At 34.0% G+C, this 18,519-nt stretch overlaps 1 protein-coding gene across 1 annotated transcript; it reads left to right on the top strand.

The window, feature by feature from the left end:
- Window positions 1–18,424, top strand: LOC130641784 (puromycin-sensitive aminopeptidase-like). Its single transcript, XM_057448736.1, has 15 exons — window positions 1–147; window positions 232–418; window positions 7,330–7,411; window positions 10,612–10,811; window positions 11,198–11,305; window positions 11,559–11,759; window positions 12,648–13,224; window positions 13,545–13,715; window positions 14,433–14,921; window positions 15,234–15,384; window positions 15,974–16,130; window positions 16,207–16,259; window positions 17,054–17,153; window positions 17,886–17,933; window positions 18,118–18,424. Exons 2-15 carry the CDS (start codon window positions 299–301, stop codon window positions 18,247–18,249), a joined length of 2,589 nt encoding a protein of 862 aa, XP_057304719.1. The 5' UTR covers window positions 1–147; window positions 232–298; the 3' UTR covers window positions 18,250–18,424.
- The last annotated feature ends 95 nt before the right edge of the window (window positions 18,425–18,519 follow it).

Genomic DNA, 18,519 nt, shown 5'->3' on the forward strand with positions numbered 1-18,519 from the left:
CACAATATTCCAAGCGGTGCAAAGAAAAAAGTGTAAATTGCTTTTTTTACAGCGGCGGAGAGCAACGCCTTAAATAAGGGGCACGTCGCATAGACTCTGCTCGAGCTCAGTGCAACGCACGCATCACCAGACTTGGCAAATAAATAGGTATGTACAAACATACCTACCAGCCACCTAGAAATGCAGTTACTCACCTTCTGATCTGACATTTTGTATAATTTTCTTTTCCAGAGACCATATATTGCAAGAAATTCATAGGTAGCTAGACAGAACTGTGGACATTTAACAAAACGAAAATATGGGCAAAAAAGAATTCAAACATCTATCCAAATCTGTAAAACCTTTGAATTATAAAATTCAGTTACAACCTGATTTGGAATTGCATAATTTCAAAGGAGAGGAACTTGTTGATATTGAGGTTAGTTTGTGCTTAATTATATTGCTAAACTGGATTTATGTTGAGAGTGAAACTTTAAAAATGGCATAAGATATAAAAGTGCTAGCGTATATACTGTCCTTATTACGCTATTATCTAAACAAACGGTCACAGCCACGTTCTAGCAACTCTGCTCACCACACAACTTCATGGTTTTGACTGTATAAGACATCCCTTAAAACAACTTTGTAAAAATGCTGATGAACAAGGCAAGCATTTGTGCAGGGTAAAGTAAAAGGAATTTGCTAAAATGTCCTAGTTCCATGATTTAGCTACATCTCAATTCTGTTTTTGTTTTTTTTCTAATGTGAGATCCACTGGAATTATTTCTAAAGCCTATTTTATAATTAAAATAGTTGTAATGCTTGGTGACTTGATGTGAAGGATAGATAATTCAACAAGCTCACATATCTCTGCTCCATCAAAGCTGTCCGTCATAACATCAAAGTCAGGGTCTCCATTATATTTTACACAAGGGCTATTGTCATAAAATAGATTTCTTCTGATTTTCTGGTGTGCATAATAACATCAATATCATTAATACTAATGTGTTGTTTTGCATGTTCAATAGATTTTGTTGAAATATCTCTTAAAATAGAGTGGCGAATGGCTCAAACATATGTATCACTAAGAAGTACCATATTATCACTTCTTAAAAACCTCTTCTAAACGAAAGATCTGAGCTAATCTCAGATGGCTGAAACAAGAACAAATTCATCTTGTTGTATTACAAAGATATCCCATTATCATTGTCATTCTCAGCTTAACGTCCCATTTCATACTAGCATGGGTTGGACAGGGTATATTAATAACCCTCTTTCACACAATCTGAAGGAATGTATGTTTAGCCTTTCTTCGTCTCAGAATAAAAAATGAACACATTTGTGAATATATTACGCGGAGCCAATTCATGTGCGAGATTACATAAGAAACTAGCCGAGGCGGTAAAATTTTTATTTATAAAGCGGGTTGACATGATTTTTAAAAGAATGTCTTAAGATCTAGAGTGCACATAATGTTGTATTTATTACAGTGTAGTTAAGTCTACAATCCTGGCCAAAATTGTTGATAAAATTTCCAATGCAACATAAGCTTATAAGATAAACAAAGATGCAAGCCCCCCTCTCCCCCCATTTCAATGTTGAAGCCAATGACTGGCTGTGGGTTGAGTGGCCAACTGCATTTTTCAAACTGTGACAATGTGACAATGACTTCAACATTGAAATGGGGGAGAGGGGGACTGGAAACTAGCTACTATTCTATAAGTGAAAACCTGCACTGTTTTAGTATACACATACCACAATTTTGCTGGCTAGTTTATGTCAACAAAACAAAGAATCTCTACACATGGGACCACAGAAACAAAAATAATGATAATAAAGATAATAAATCCACACGTGTTTGGCCTTTTCGCAACCAATTTTGGCCAGGATTGTAGCTTTAGATAAACGTATTTCATATTCCTGTACAAGTTACCAACTCACACCTTAGGTGGCTAGCATTTGGAAACAAAACTTCAGGAACGAAAAGTTGTTTAATGGAGTGCCGTTTATTCATTTTTGTGCAAAAGGCCATATTTCGCTTTCCATACAAAAATTTGACTGATTTTTTCTCACATGTGTTGGATGTTGGATGGTTACTGGTTACTTGTCGTGGATTTTAATGTATGTATTTAGTCCTTATCTTAGTTTTTCAACTATGGCTTTACATTGATTTATTATCATTTTGGAGCTTAAAACATATTGATTACATCAATTATAAGGAACTTATGGCTAGCTATAGCTAAATTAGGTGCATTTTGGAAATTCGTTTCTGCAGACTTGATTCTATTTTTTATTCCATTTTATTCTATTTCTAAAGTTTTTACCAGTGTTGCTATTGATTTGTATCTTTTTATGTTATTTAGTATGTATATGTAGAGACTAGCATATCTCACATTGGAAAAAAAACATCACAGAATTAAGACGTTTTAGCTAATTTATCTTTTGTTCAACAAGGAAAAATTTCCACTTTGTTTACCTGCATTTTTGCAAAGTTATTTTATGGAAAAAAAACCATGAATGTGCCGAGAAACCGCATACACAGTGAAAAGTGTGGGCGTTTTCTAAAGAGTTCAACGTTTTAAAAAAAATTCAGGTATTCGCCTGAAAAAAACCCCACATAGAACCGAAAAATGCCCAAACAAAAAAAAAAGATTCACCATAAAAACACTCAATGATTCACCACAAATTATTCAAAAAAGTATAAAAATTAAAATGAACTAACTATGTGGTAGCGAATTGCTTTTAAGAACTGTTAAGTTCTTTTAAGAACTGTTTTTGATAGTTTTAAAAAAGATATACTTGATAAATAACTTTACATGAACTTCATTAACTCCTTTCTCTTCAAGTGCATGCTTTCAACTGTTGTCCGCCATGTTTATGTTACAAGGTGTTGCATTTCGGGAATGATCCAGGCGTGTTCGGGAAAGTGCGGGCGGGTTTCGGCGAACAACCGTCAATTTAATTTGAAAAGTCGCCCAAGCGTTTGCGGCTTATTGTCACCCTTGTTAAAAACCATGAAGTTATGTGGCGAGATGAGTCACCAGATCATTGCTGGAGTAGCTAATAAAAGGATGGTAGAGGACATATATTTTTCTTACTTTCAAAAAATGCAATAAATATAAGAAAAAAAACAATGTCTATATATTACCAATGTCTAATATATTACCTAATATATTTTATGTATATATATTAATTATTTACATAATATTGTTATAGAGATTTATGAAAATATTTGTCAGCTCCATTTTCTCAGTTTTAACGTTTACTGTTGTATTAAATAACACAATTTTGAGGATTGAAGTTCGAAGCACCTGTACTTTATTTCCTGATGTTACTTTTATTCCAATATGTTTGTGAGATTTTTGAGAATCATATCCAAGCTGCTACTTTATGAGAAAATTAGGTGTGGATGAGTGACTAGTTACAATGGTACAGTCTATGTACAGCAATGCTAGAAGTTGTGTGAGGATTAACGATTCATTTAGTGATGAATTTAGTGTAAATGTTGGTGTACATCAGGGTTCTGTACTTAGTCCTTTGTTGTTTGTTCTTGTCTTAGAAGCGCTGTCGATGGAGTTCAGAACCAGGTTGTCCATGGGAGTTATTGTATGCAGATGATTTGGTTCTCATAGCAGAGTCGATGGAGAATTAGTTGAAAAGTTTGAGAAGAGGAAGAAAGGACTGGAAGAGAAAGGGCTAAGGGTGAATGCAGCAAAGTCTAAAGTCATGATTAGTAGCATTGCAGCCAAGTGTAACCTTGTAGTTGGAAAGTGGCCTTGTGGAGTGTACAGGAAAGGGGTTGGTAGTAACTCAATTTTTTGTCAGACTGGCAAGCATTGGGTACATAAGAAGTGCAGTAGTATTGGTGGAAGGTTAAGAGCTGACATTCAGTTTGTAGGCAAGCGTTGCAAAGGTGAGATTATAGAGAATGAAGTATTTCCAGCTTCAATGATGTACAACAGTGGCTCATTAGCATCAAGTCTGTCCATAATACCTCCTGCTAAGTCTTTTTCGGTCTACTTCTGAGCTTTGCCCAAAGAACTAATCTATCCCGCAAGTAATACTTCTTCCAACACCTCCTTCACTTCTAGTCTGTATATACTTCATTGTCTATAATCTCACATTTGCAACTTTGAATGTTAGCTCTTAATCGTCCTCCAATACCTCTGCACTTCTTATGTACCCAATGCTTACAAGTCTGACAAAAAATTAAGTAACAACCAACCACTTTCCTACAAACTCCACAGGGCCACTTTCCAACTACAAGTTCACACTTGGCTTCAATGCCACTAATCATGACTTTTAACTTTGCTGTATTCACTCTTAATCCTTTCTCTTCTAGTCCTTTCTTCCACTTCTTGAACTTTTCCACTAATTTTTACATGACTCTTCTATGAGAACCAAATCATCCGCATGCAATAACGCCAATGGACAATCTGTTCTGAGCTCCACTGACAGCGCTTCTAAGAAACAAAGGACTAAGAGCAGAACCCTAATGTACTAGAATTTGTAAATGTTTATCTATCTGAAGATGGTCTTAACAAGACATAAAATTTAAGTAACGAACTGCTGGGTTTTTTTTTTAAAGAGGACCCCCACCTCAAAAAAACTTTGCTTATATCAAAAACATAGTATCTGGTCTGGATAGCGAATTCAATGATTATTAATTCTTTTCTACTCTGGTATCTCTAAAATAAGCCAAAACATTTTACCAAAATTTAACTATTTTTATCACATGGCTACGCTGCTTTGAAAATGCTGCATTCATAATGGCAAATTTGCTTACGTAATGCAAGTTATGATTTTTCAGACGGAAAAATATGCCGAGCAATCATAAAATGTTCTTCAGCTTTTACAAACCATGCTAAAAAAATTATTAAATGATTATTTTGATGAAGAATCCCAGCATAATCGCATCGAACAGCCAAGTGATCAATGGTGTTCTTGCGAGAGGTGTGAGAGGATGCCGCTAGAATGTGAGTGTAAATGTTGCAAGAAAGTAGAAAGAAAGTTCGAAGGTAATTATAATATCATTAACACACAGGGAACAACGGGGATGATATTATTACGCAATTCATTGTGATGTAAAAAGGACTACAAGTTATCATTTTATTACTGATACATCATCCTTTTAAAAGACGCACTTTGGACACCTTTGGTTAGCATGCACGATAGAGAGAGTACCCTTCTAACAAACAAGGGGCATGTATCCAATTTGTAAATTGCTAGTATGTAAGCATTATTCAGATTTCATAACACGCATATTATTATACCTAAACACTTGTTTCTTTTATTGTAGAACATTCTGTATGCTGCTTATCGCCAGTTCTCCTTATGGGTACATGTTCGCATAGGGAGAAAAACACGGCGTGTTACCCCATCTTGCGTTGTTTCAAGAATTAGACCAAAGTTCCCATCTCTTGATGATAGTTACGTTGGCTTTAAGGAGGCGAATTTGAGTTGTCATGGACTTTCGATCACGTACGATAAACATGAATATAAGGGAAAACGGGAAAAGTAAATTTGAGGGCTGGTGACTGAAGTGGCTTGACTAATAATTTTTCCAGACTAAGCTAAGCCCTGGTTGTTTTCTCCGACAAGGTAGTAATGTAAATAATAATGTAAGCAATTTTATAAAAATATGTAACGTAACTGTTAAATACCGTCTTACATCCATGAATATTTTGTGTGAAGTTCAATGATTTCTTCACAGTCTGGTCGTTCAATGGGAGCAATACATACCAATCGTTTTCGACTTGCCCCATCCTCCTTATTGTTACTTTGCAAGCAATAGTAAATATCAGAGGCGATATCTGACAAGTAATGATATGACTTCTCCATCTTGACTTTCTTTGCAACGAATCGTTTTGACGGTTTTGAACAATAAATTTTAAACCGCAGGAAGGGTATTCCTTTCTTTTTTGTCGGCTTGAAGGCCATTTATTAGGTAGTGCTCTAAGATTAAAATAAAATAAAAAAAGAACAAACCTGTGATCTATCAATGTTACGGTTATGATCTAAAGCAGCTGATTGGATGCACGATATCATCTTTTCTTGTTCGTAAAAAATACTTTTCGGCAAATAACGAATTTTTAGTGAATGAAACGCTTCTAAGTAGGTTGTAAATATGTTTTCGTTTTATTTAATGATGTCTTTTATTAGTCTTTTATCGTCGGCATCCTGAAGATTGATGAAGAAGATGAAATTTTGTTTTCCATGGTTTGGTTCAGAATTTAAAACCTCGGCTTCTGATGTCGCCATAATAACCTAATGTACTTTGCGTAATGTAAAATAAAACAAAAAAGCGAAGAAAAAGTAGCCAAAAATATGTGCACAGAAATTCCTAATGCTTTCACCTTCTTTTTCTTATGAACGACGCTCTCTCTTTTTCTTTGTTCAGGTTTGTGTACAAAGATTGTTTGAACAGCCATTAAGACCAGCTTACAGGTTTTTTTTTCTGAAACCTGCAATACGAACGAATAATTTATACATTCGCAACATACACTGTGTTAAGTATCACAACTTTCTTACCAGTCCTTCCAGTAATGAAAATAACTGGAATAACTAAAAGAAAAAACGTTTTATACTATGCTTACCTTGCATTAGTTGATTTCTTAAATCGATGGACTTAGCAAAGCAGTTGGTTTAGAACTTGTGTTTTTGTTTACTTTTTCCCGCATCCGCTGAACTAGACCGTTTTGCAGAAGAAGGCCACCATTACTGTCAAAGGCAGCACGTTTGGTAAAAATGAATACTATATTTCCTGGTTATACTAATGAATTGTGCAAAATAATATGAGTCAGCATTATCTACGATATTAGAAAAAGTTTTTTTAAGGTACCTTTAAACATAATTAACTAACAACAAGCTCTATTAATTTATTGAGCACTCTTCATCTTGTTTCAACACATACAAATTTATAAATGTTTATTTTAAGGTTTATAGCTTCCACTGTGATTTTACCTACCTTCTTTTCCCATTTTATATTTTAACTAAAAGTGAAAGTAGCGAACTGGCAAGTCATTATAGCTAAAATTTTATTGATATTAGTATTCATTCCTTCCACAACGTGTTTTTGTTTAAAGTAAAAAAAACATCTGGCACAATATGCTGTTATCGATTAGGCTGTTTGCCCAAACTTTTAAATTACAATGTCAAGTTCATAATACACTCAAAAGTTTGCCTAGTAAAGTCTTCAGTTTAAGTCATCACTAAAAACAAATGTTATTTTTTTTATTTATTTTTTCTTTTGTAAAAACATTTGTAAATTGTGCACATGGTAACAAATTCACGTCCGTGGACAAGGTCAATATACATTTTCTAACTCCTGCTCTATTTTGATACATTTAGGTCAAACGAGAATGTGCAAAGATTACCATCAACTCATTGGATATCGAAATATCATCTGTTGTTTTTCATTCTGACACACAAGGTGAATATTTTTACTTGTTTTTTTTATTATGAGGCAATAGTTTTTGTAATGTTAAAACTTCGGACTACCCATGGAAATGTCCACTTGATTAGAGAGAGACACCTTTATGAGAATATATTTGATGATGTAATTAATCCATTTGTGGTTAGTTTATTAGCATTTAGTCTAGTTTTGATTACACATTTTGATACATACATAAGAAAACTTTTTTGTAAGTCTGAAATTTGCAATTTAAACATATGTTTTCCATAAAGGCAGTAAAATTATCTTTAAGGAAAATAATATAATGCACATCATTTTTTGAGATGTGTGCGATTACATGTGCAAGTTCGTTTAGGCATGCGATTTATCATACATGCAAATCAAAGTTTTCTCATGTCTGCAAAAGACTTTACAAACCTTATTATTGATAAATTTCTTTTTCTAAAGTCTATTTAACCAGTCTGTTTTTATTGTATGGTTGCACCAATTATTAAATACTAGTCGTTTGCTCTTGGGAAAATCCATGTGTTCGTCCGTCCTTTATTTACCACATTCCGTGTGTCTCGTTACTGCGGTTACCATTTTGTGTGACAGTCAGACGTATACAGGTATTATAATATAGGTAGCTAAAAAATATGGTGATATGTTGTGTTTAATAGCATTTTAATGATTTTATAAAAAAATATTCAAGCTTTATACGATCACAGTCTGATGATTTTATGAGGAAGTAAGGCTAGGATTTTGTGTGTTTCATTTTTAAGGTTTTTATACCGACTTATATACTACATATTTTAATCTTTGTAGGCTTATTTAATTTACATTTAAATACTGTTTGTCCCACAAGTATATGAAGCTTAATTGATGACTCCACCTACAACTTCTTTGTCCATGGATCAATCGAAATTCCTGACCATGTACATTTCTTGTATTACCTTTGTTCCCCATGACAGCAGAGGCACTGTGCATGCAGAATCTTAATAATAATAATAATAATAAATTTCCTGATAATGTGGTTTTTACAAATAACAAAACAATATGTCATATTGGCAAATTCAGTATTGTATTGTTAAATTCATGGTATGTTTACAATTTTACTTAACAAAGTAAATCACTATCATAACTCAATTGAAGAAATATTTTATTACCTACAGTAAACTAGAAAACCCAAGTCCCTCATAGTAATGCTTCGAATAAAATTTTTTGACATTTTTTGGGGGGCGTCTATCTAGGGGAAGGGGGGGGGGGCGTTTAAAAGAGGGGGTGGCATTTTTAAAATTTTGTACCCTTCGTTTTTTTTGCAGTTTTTAAGGATACCTATATAATATATATCTTCACAACAGAAAATAAAAGATATTCACATGTTTTACAGGCTGCATCATATAAAAAAACACAGGCGTGTGGTACTTTGCACCCCTAAAAAATGTTTTCAGAGATTTTGGTGCATGATTTATCACTCTTTTGTATAAAGTAATTATTTACTATACTAATAATCAAAGAAAAAAATGACTTACAGTTCGGAATTTTAATGAAAAATATGTGCGTTTAAAAATGAATTATTTATTCATTAGTTTAGGGCATCATTAGGTTGTATATCGCAGAAGTCGCCAGTGGCATGCTTCGAAAATGCTTGTCACTGGCACAGCTTAACACGAAGCAAAACTGTTCAGGAGACTCAATTGTTTGAGTCTTTGCAGAACATTCTCTGTGATGATGAAGGTCGGACTGACTTGTGGCATGGCTCCAAATGGTCTTCCGTCTTTCGCTCGAGTCTCAGGGTAATACACCAGCCGAGCATAAGAGTGTCAGCATGAAGGAAAGGGGCCGACTTTAATGTTTTCTATACCTTACGTTCTTCATAATAGCACTGACCGTTTTTGATCGTGGCATTCAAATTTCACATGACCTCGGCATTTTTTTTGCCGACGTAATCATACCAATAAAAAAATAATGCATACCTGATACTTCGTCACAAAACTTGTTCCTTCGATATATGCCTGCATTGCGGTTTTTGCTGTCCCTTTTATTGTAGAACATTTTGTATCTCCTTTTTAAATTTGGCACAGATCTTACACCACACAAAATTAACAACTTTTGCGCCATCCTTTTTAATGGTTTTATAGCCAATTACATCTGACACGTTATAATTTACAAAGGTTTTTAACCCTATTCGGTCCGGGGGTTTTCGAACATACTATGACCGGGGACCGCTCCCCCCCCCCCTCAATAACTTTTCATAGAATTGTTCAAATTGAATCAAACTTATAGTACGTCATAAAAGGAACAAAATGGCGGCAATAAATTTTTGCTTGCATCAGCACATTTTCTGTGACGTCATCAGAAGCTTGAAAATTGTTAAAAATGCCACTATCTGCTTAAAATATAATTACTTTTGTTCTAGAGTGAATTTTTACATTCTGTTTGAAGTTTCTGAAAGCTAAATAAAAATTTTTTAACATATCTTCTGGTTTTTACATGGATCGAGTAAAAAAGTGCCAAAAATTGCCCGAAAATCCGTTTTTTTCCGATTTTCGGGTAAAATCCGACAAAATCGGGAAATCGGAATAGTCACGTGTCAAAATTATTCCAAATGATTCTTCTTGATGAAACAAAGTTGTGTTAAAAGTTTCAAGTTCTAAGGATAATCTTAACAGGAGTTATTATATTTTCCCCATTATAAGGATTTCATAGAGATTTTAGGGGTAGTTTCGAGTAATGGCCAATATCGAAGCCTCTGAAAGGTATGGGACCTAAAAATTTAGCATGCAGGTGTCTAATAGATAAATGTTGAAACTCAGTAATTATCATAGCCATATAAGAAAGCAATCAGGAGTTATTAAAAAAAAACCGTCAGGGGGGGCAGAATCCGCATTTTAGGAGCCTACCGAGGTGCGTGCGTGTGATTGTGCACCTAATATGACGCAGCCTGGTTTTAGAGAATAATTCATTCTTTAAAAGTGCAAAAACTAAATTTCCAACCTTTAATCTAAGATTTAGGAAAATAGTACTTTTACTATCGCAAATAAATGCCCCTTATGAGAGGGGCGTCTATTCGAGGGGGCGTCTATTAGAGGGGGTGTTAATTTAAAAAATGACTGAAAAAGAGGGGCATCTATTCGAGGGGGCGTATTCGAAGCATTACAGTAATAAGCAAAACATAAAACTTTAAACAAAAGATTTTGAGAGAGGTTTATTTGATGTAAACCTGTTTTCTTTTTTAGTCCTTACAGCATCAGATATTGTTTACAAAGCAGAAGATGAAACTGTTACATTTAAATTCCCCCACAAACTCCCAGTTGGGAATGCACAGCTAGAAATAGTTTTTGTTGGAGAGTTAAATGACAAAATGAAAGGCTTTTATCGCAGTAAATACACCTCGTTATCAGGAGAAGAACGTTTCTGTGCTGTAACCCAATTTGAGGTTAGTTTTTTTTTCCATCACAGCCCTTTTCAGTAAGGCTCCTGTAAAAAATGTACAGCTCCTTAAATCTAATTTTTAACAATGATGTGCAACTAGCTAAGGTTGTTGTAAAATAACACTGACGTTTTAGGCTTATTTTGCATGATTTTGTTTTTAAAGAAATGCTAGATAACAAATTTACAGCTTTATGAGCCTCGATTTCTTTTTCTTTCACAATTTTTTTCCAAGTTCTTTCTAAATTTACCTGCAACTCCTCAAACTGGAATTTAACTATGGAGTTCTATATGTATCCATCTTGTTTGTTAATGTGGAACACCTTGTTTATTTCAGATAAAGTATAGATATATATATATATATGTTAATTTTTTTGTTTTCTGTCTTGCTAGCCTACTGATGCACGAAGAGCTTTTCCATGTTGGGATGAACCAGCTATTAAAGCTACATTTGACATTACACTTATTGCACCTAAAGATAGAGTTGTCTTATCTAACATGGTGAGTTTTTTTGTTGTTGGATATTATTGACATTAAGCACACATTGTTTGCGTTGTTGTTGCTGTAGATGACGACCAAAGAAGAATTTTTCCATTAATTTAAAAATAAACATATATAAAGTGGAGTTTTTTTTCAATTACAATTGTGCAGAAAATAGATTTGGAATAACTGATTTTGTATTCCTTGTTTTTTTCACATCCATAATTTGTTGATTTCTTTCATGATACTTAATTCTGTCCATTTAATCTTTCAGGATGTTTTGAAACAAACAGACTCTGAAACAAATGCATCATTGCAAGTTGTTACATTCAACCGGACACCTATCATGTCCACATATCTTGTAGCTTTTGTAGTTGGAGAGTTTGATTATGTTGAAGATAAAACTACTGATGGAATTCTTGTTAGAGTGTATACTCCACTTGGTAAAACTGAACAGGGAAAATTTGCACTTGAGGTATTTCTTCTTTTATTCTGGAAAATATAAATTTGTGTGATAACTACAAAACAGATATTGTTACATCTCTTTTGCCGAATCACACACTTCAACAAGGCAGACTGACGTCATTATCTTTAAGGCACTCAGCAATAGACCTATCCGCATAATATGCCTGTGAAAATGCAGAATGACATGAAAACAAGATTAGTTTTGGGCAAATTTTGAGATGCTGGTTGTTTACATGCAACTTGAAAAAATGTATCAATGTTGACTTTTCCAGCTTTTAACTGGCATTTTTACAATATTGTTCTTAACACAGTTATAAAAATGGTAAAGTCAATGTTAAAGATGGAATATGCATAGCTGATGCTAACATAAATACTCCAGGAACCTTAGAAGAATAAGTAGCATTGACTTTGTGTGGAAAAAGGAACAGTAAAAAGAGATTTCAACATCAAGAATAATGAAAAAAGCCAGACGTTCTTATCACATATTTCCAGGGTTGTAGTTATCTAGCTTAGTTGCATGAGTAATCAACAAAGCATTTTCAACATTTGTTCTGTGAGATGATATTCAAAATTAATAAAATCCGACTATTGGCTGTTTTGACAAAATTACATATTCTTCAACATAGCTTTTGACCAATCAGTTTCCCAAATCTCACCCTACTGGAAATAGAGATGTTGATCCTATACATTTTTGACCAACATTTAAGCTCTGCAAGCAGAGAAAAAAAATATGTTTTTTAACAAAGGACTCCTTTAATATAATGTATATCTATCACTTATATATACCATCTGTGTTGATGTACAATTTGGGAATGTGGTAATATGCTGTAGTTTTGCTCTTGTGCAAACATAAACACAAACGCAAACAAAAGCATCAATATATCTTTTATTTTAATAGATTGCATTGAAAACACTACCATTTTATTCTGACTACTTTGGTATTGCATACCCGCTACCAAAGATGGATCTCATTGCAATACCAGATTTTGCAGCTGGTGCAATGGAAAACTGGGGTCTCGTAACTTACCGAGAGACCTGCTTGTTGGTTGATCCCAATGAAACAGCTGCTGTGACAAAACAATACGTTGCATTGGTTGTTGGTCATGAAATTGCGCATCAGTGGTTCGGCAATTTAACAACAATGAACTGGTGGACACACCTGTGGTTAAACGAAGGATTTGCTTCTTTTATCGAATACATGTGTGTGGACCACTGCTGTCCTGAGTATGATATTTGGACACAATTTGTTACCAATGACTTCACAAGAGCTTTAGAACTAGACGCACTTGGTAATAGCCATCCAATAGAGGTTCCAGTAGGCCATCCTTCCGAAATTGATGAAATATTTGATGCCATATCCTACAGCAAAGGTGCCTCTGTTATTCGCATGTTGCATGAGTATCTTGGTGACAAAGATTTCCGAGCTGGTCTTCACAGCTACTTGACAACCTTTCAGTACAAGAATGGAAGCACAGGTAATTTTTGATAGCACAAGCATATGTATTAACATGTTCTATTCGCACTGCATAAAGTTACCAGGATAAGTTGTTATGCTTTTTTACCTGGGTGTTTTGATTTGACATAGAAATGTTTATGATTGATTTTACTTTTCTGCATGTTAGGGTCTATAAAGTAGTAAACACTATTCTGGACTAAAGTCACTTCCTAGGTTTGCTTCTAAGAACTTCCAAATTCCAAATCGTTGTCACATTTAATGTTTTATTTATTTAATATTTAATTAATATTTAATGTTGATTAATATTTAATAAATTTAGTACCTCTCTGGTTATTTTAGAGGATTTATGGGACCATCTGGAGAAGTCCAGCAGTAAACCAGTCGGTCGTGTAATGAGTACATGGACACAACAGATGGGCTACCCTGTCGTTGCAGTATCATCAGAACAAGCACAGTCCAAACAAATCCTCAAAATTAGCCAAAAGAAGTTTACTGCTGATGGATCTGAGGGTAAAATTTCATATCATATTATAAGTACTAACAATAGTTTAGTGTTTGGTAAATTAAGTTACAACTTCAATAACCACTACAATAACATTATGGCAATGTTACACAAAAAAATGTCCTTTAGCTATTATGTCTTACTGACCATTAAAATTGTTGGATTGTAAAGGGCGTATGCAGTTAGGGGGTGGAACGACCAACTTTTCCTTTCCAGAAAAATATCAAAAGTAAAAAAGGTCCTCTTTAGATTAAACACGTTTGTTTTATACGCAATTAATTGTGTATTTTTGTTTTGAAGCGATTTCCTACTGTAATACTAAAATTTGTAGTGCATTTTATCCAATCTAGAGGACTGGAATTCTCAAATTCACACTAACCCTAAGTCATGATAGGGTTGTTTCTTACTCATTAATACATATATTTACCATTTCGCTCCATCCTACAGAGAACCGGTGGATACGACTCTAAACGTAATTACTTAAATTGGAAGAAAAATTATGCTCCATTCCCGTTTATTTTTAAAGCTGTCATTGAAAACTCAAAAAACTAAGGCAAAAAAAGAACTTAAATTCCAGTGTTGTTGAATATAGATTATTACATATCCTTAAAATTAATCAGCAGAATTCTGTCAATTACTTGATAAAAATCATAAAAATTGAGTTATTCCCCAAAGTCTGATTTTTATCCAGTACATTAGTTATTCTTAATGTACAAATTTTCTAGATGCTGAGAAACGTTTATGGTCTGTCCCAATCACTATTGCAACAAGCAAGAATCCTAATGAAAAAGAATTGACAACACTACTGAGTGACCCAGATATGGTTTTATTCCTTGATAATATTCCCGAAGATGCTTGGATAAAACTCAATCTTGGTCAATTTGGTTTCTACCGTACGTGTTATTCTCCGGAAATGATTCAGAAATTAGTTCCTGGTATTAAATCACTCTCTGCTGTAGATCGTCTTGGTATTGAAAATGATATGTTTGCACTTGCAATGGCTGGTACCACAAGCACGACAAACTTTTTAGATGTTTTGTTGGGATATGCTGAGGAAACTAACTACACAGTTTGGAAAGATCTCGACGCCAACCTTGGCCATCTCTCCATACTTCTACAAAACACCAGTGCTTATGATAAATTCAAAGAGTTTGTGAGAAAAATCTACAAACCTATCGCAGAAAATATTGGCTGGGATGCTAAAGAGGATGACAGTATGTAAACAATTTGTTGCATCTTGTATAAGCCATCTACTCTTTCTAAAGCTTGAAAAGTCCTTTTCAAACAACTTGATTCAATCAAAATTCTACCTAGAAATAGCTGAAGGGAAAAGTAAAAAACAATTATTTTACAAACAAATTGTTTTGGATCCATTGGTAGGGTTAAATCTGTGAAACAAGTGCTGATCTTTAGAGGGCACTGATTAGGACAGAATTAGACAAGGGTATTATGCTTCACAATAACTTAAAGAACTGAAAAAAAAAAAAAAATCAACCACGTTTGAACTGCATATTTTTACTGTTTAGATGCGTTGACCCCCATGTTGCGAAGTGTGATTTTGAGACGACTTGGAAAATACGGTGATGCCGACACAATTGAGGAATGTCAACGAAGATTTAAGGCACATGTTGATGGTACTGAATCGATACCGGCTGATTTAAGAGCAGTTGTGTATAGGTTTGTATTGGTCGTAAACTATTTGTTACTTTAGAAAATTTTCCACTAAGATTTTAAACAGTGATAAATTCCAAGGATGGTTGAAATTTCTGTAGAGATTTCCAAGAAAGTCAGGGAAAATATTCGTATTCAGGGAGTTGGATTGGTATAAACATGATCACTGATTTTCAGGAATTCTGGATTGTGGTTTCTTATCCTTTTTTTTTGCAAAAAATTTTCAACTAACAATTTCAACCATGGTCATAAAGTTTATCAAGCAAGGGCAAAAAAATGAAACAACTTTGTGTTCATTGACGATAGTGATGTGATAATATACAACTAAAATTGGTTGTAAATTATATTTGAAAATAATTATGTGTAGAATTACGTCCGAGGTTTTTTGCACAAAATGTATCTGTAATTCTAGTAGAAAAAAACTCTGTAACTTGTGTTTCCTAATAACTAAGAAAACTGAGGTATATTGAAGATCTGTCTGAGTTGGACAGGACATCTAAGACATCTACAGTGTCCTTTAGGTTTTGTTAGGGACATTTTGTGATTTAGCAATTTTTTTTTGTAATTCTGAGCATGAATGACCTTTTTGTTGTAGTACTGTTGTTTCTAATGGAAGTGTGGAGACGCAAGACGAACTGATCAAGCTTTTCCGTAATACCACTCACATGGAGGAGCACAATCGAATAATGCGATCGATGGGTTCAAGCGACGAGGCTGAACTTATAACAAAAGCTCTTGAGTTTTCTCTTTCAGTAAGATCTTTCAGTATTTAACATTTCACTAGTGATTTATTGGTTTGATTGTTATCATCTGTTTATTGATACACAGGATGATGTTAGATCGCAAGATACTGTGTTTGCAATGGCGGGATGCACAGGAAGGTATGTCACGTTTAACCTGACCTATGTAGTTTGTTAGATACAATTATAGGTTGCCAAAAATAATGTTAGGAAATACCTGGTCTCTTTAAATATCGCAACTTTACACGAACTTCTCCCGCAATGCTTGCTACTGTACGCGAAATTTTCTCACAATGCTTACTACTGTACGGGAACTTTTCTCGCAATTCTTGCTACTGTATGCCAACTTCTCCCACAATCCTTGCTACTGTACGGGATCTTTTCTTACAATGCCTGCTACTGTACGCGATAATACTATTTCAAAGTAAGAAAGTTTCGTGAAAGAAACTTTTGCGAATTCCACGATTTCTGTCATATATCGCGAAAAATTTTAAAAAGACTAAGAAAGTATATAGTATATCAACATATTTTGAAATAGCTTTGCGCAATAGTCAATTCTCATGTTTTTTATTCATACCGGAATTTTTTTATAAGCTGAAAACTTTATTTATATCACTTTCGTCCTTATTTGTGTAATAATTGTCACCAACTCTTCGTGATAACTTTACACGCTATTTCGAGACCTGCTGGAATATACAAAAACCAACACCTTTTCCTATCGCGAAACATAATTCTCGAAATAAAAATTATTGAAATTATCATTCACTAAAGTTATCCTTGCAAAAGTTATTTTCCAAGATTTCACTAATTTTTTTGACTCGCGAAAGTGTTTTCCTTCAAGCCACCTTTTAATCACTAAACAAATTGTAGTTTTTAAAATATTTCCTTTTTTTATTTAAACTATAGTTTCTTCTAACTTGTTGTTTACATTATAGCTATCTCGGCCGAAAAATGACATGGCAGTTTACGAAGGATAATTGGGAGGTGTTGTATAAACGCTACGATGGAGGCTTTCTGTTGTCAAGATTAGTCATGGTATGGATCATGTGTATTTTAAACATATTCCTCAAAAAAGAACAGAATTTTGTTGTGCATTTCAAACTTTAACATCATGCTACCTTTTCCTGTACTAAAAAGTTCTGCGGTCTTAGTCCGTTAGGGCTTGGATGTACGGTTAGGGTTACTTCACAAAGTCTAACTACGCGATCTCTATAATGATAGCCGTATTCTGTCTCTGCACAAAATAGTAACCGTAGTAGCGAAACACAAAATGTGGTATATAAAGGACGGGAGAACCCGTGGATTTATCTGACTAGTTTTTATATAATCTACTTAGGATTTATATCAGATCTCAAGTTGTTTATTTTTTGTCATAGATCTAAAGTTACCTAGTGGTTACTTAATTTTAGTGAACTAATTTTCGTAATTTATGTAAGAAGAAAGAAAAATCATTGAACATGAAAAATTGAACATAAACTGAAGTGTGCAACAAAAAAGTTCTTGTAGTTTTCTTGCAGTTTTATTTCTTTTGTTGTGAAAGCTAGTCTCTTTCATTCTATTTATGCAACAAATAATTTTTTGAGTTTCTCGTGTTTACAAAATTGAGGTTGCTTAATAATTTTTCAAATCCAGTTCAGTTGCTTATAAAGAACACCGTGTAAGGTGTATTGAATGCACTAGTTGTAAAAGCTTGATACATGTATTTTCCGAATAATAAAATAGCTTTGAAAGCCCGTGAGAGTTATCAATGCGAATCTTTTTTTTTAGCTAAGCACGGAGAACTTCGCCACTGCGGAAGAAGCTCAAGATGTGGAGGTAAAAAAATTTATCAAGCTGGAATTTCTCTGCAGACGACAAACACTGCGCCATTTTGATATTGTCACTACACTGTAGTAATTGTTATTGTTTGTGTCCTCTCCTATTCCTACTGCTAACATCCAACTCTTGATATGCTTTAAATTTGTAAACTCGTTTCAAAACATTTCTATATTTATTTTAGTCTTTTTTCACTGCTCACAAAGTACCGGCTGCCGAAAGAACAGTAAAACAGTCTTTAGAAAGAATTGGATTGAATCAAAAATGGCTGTCTCGTGACGGGGAGAGCGTTGTGGAATGGTTGAACAAAAACTAAGTTGTTGGGATTTAAAAGTGGGAGATAAATGTTTCGTCGTGTGATAGAATTCACGTCTTAAGTACAATCCTTTATAGGCATTTTTTTTAGCTTCTTTCCTCAATCAATTCGGATTGTGTTTTTATAGATACACGGTTTTTGGCGATAAAATTTTAGCTGATAATTGCATTATCTTCCTACGTCATTTTGTGTATTGTATTCGCATTCTTTTGATGTTGCCACGTCACCAATTTTCTTACTAAATGACCAAAAACTGGCTGGGCAAAAGCA

Source organism: Hydractinia symbiolongicarpus, chromosome 4 (genome assembly GCF_029227915.1).
Source record: "Hydractinia symbiolongicarpus strain clone_291-10 chromosome 4, HSymV2.1, whole genome shotgun sequence".
Taxonomy (NCBI): domain Eukaryota; kingdom Metazoa; phylum Cnidaria; class Hydrozoa; order Anthoathecata; family Hydractiniidae; genus Hydractinia; species Hydractinia symbiolongicarpus.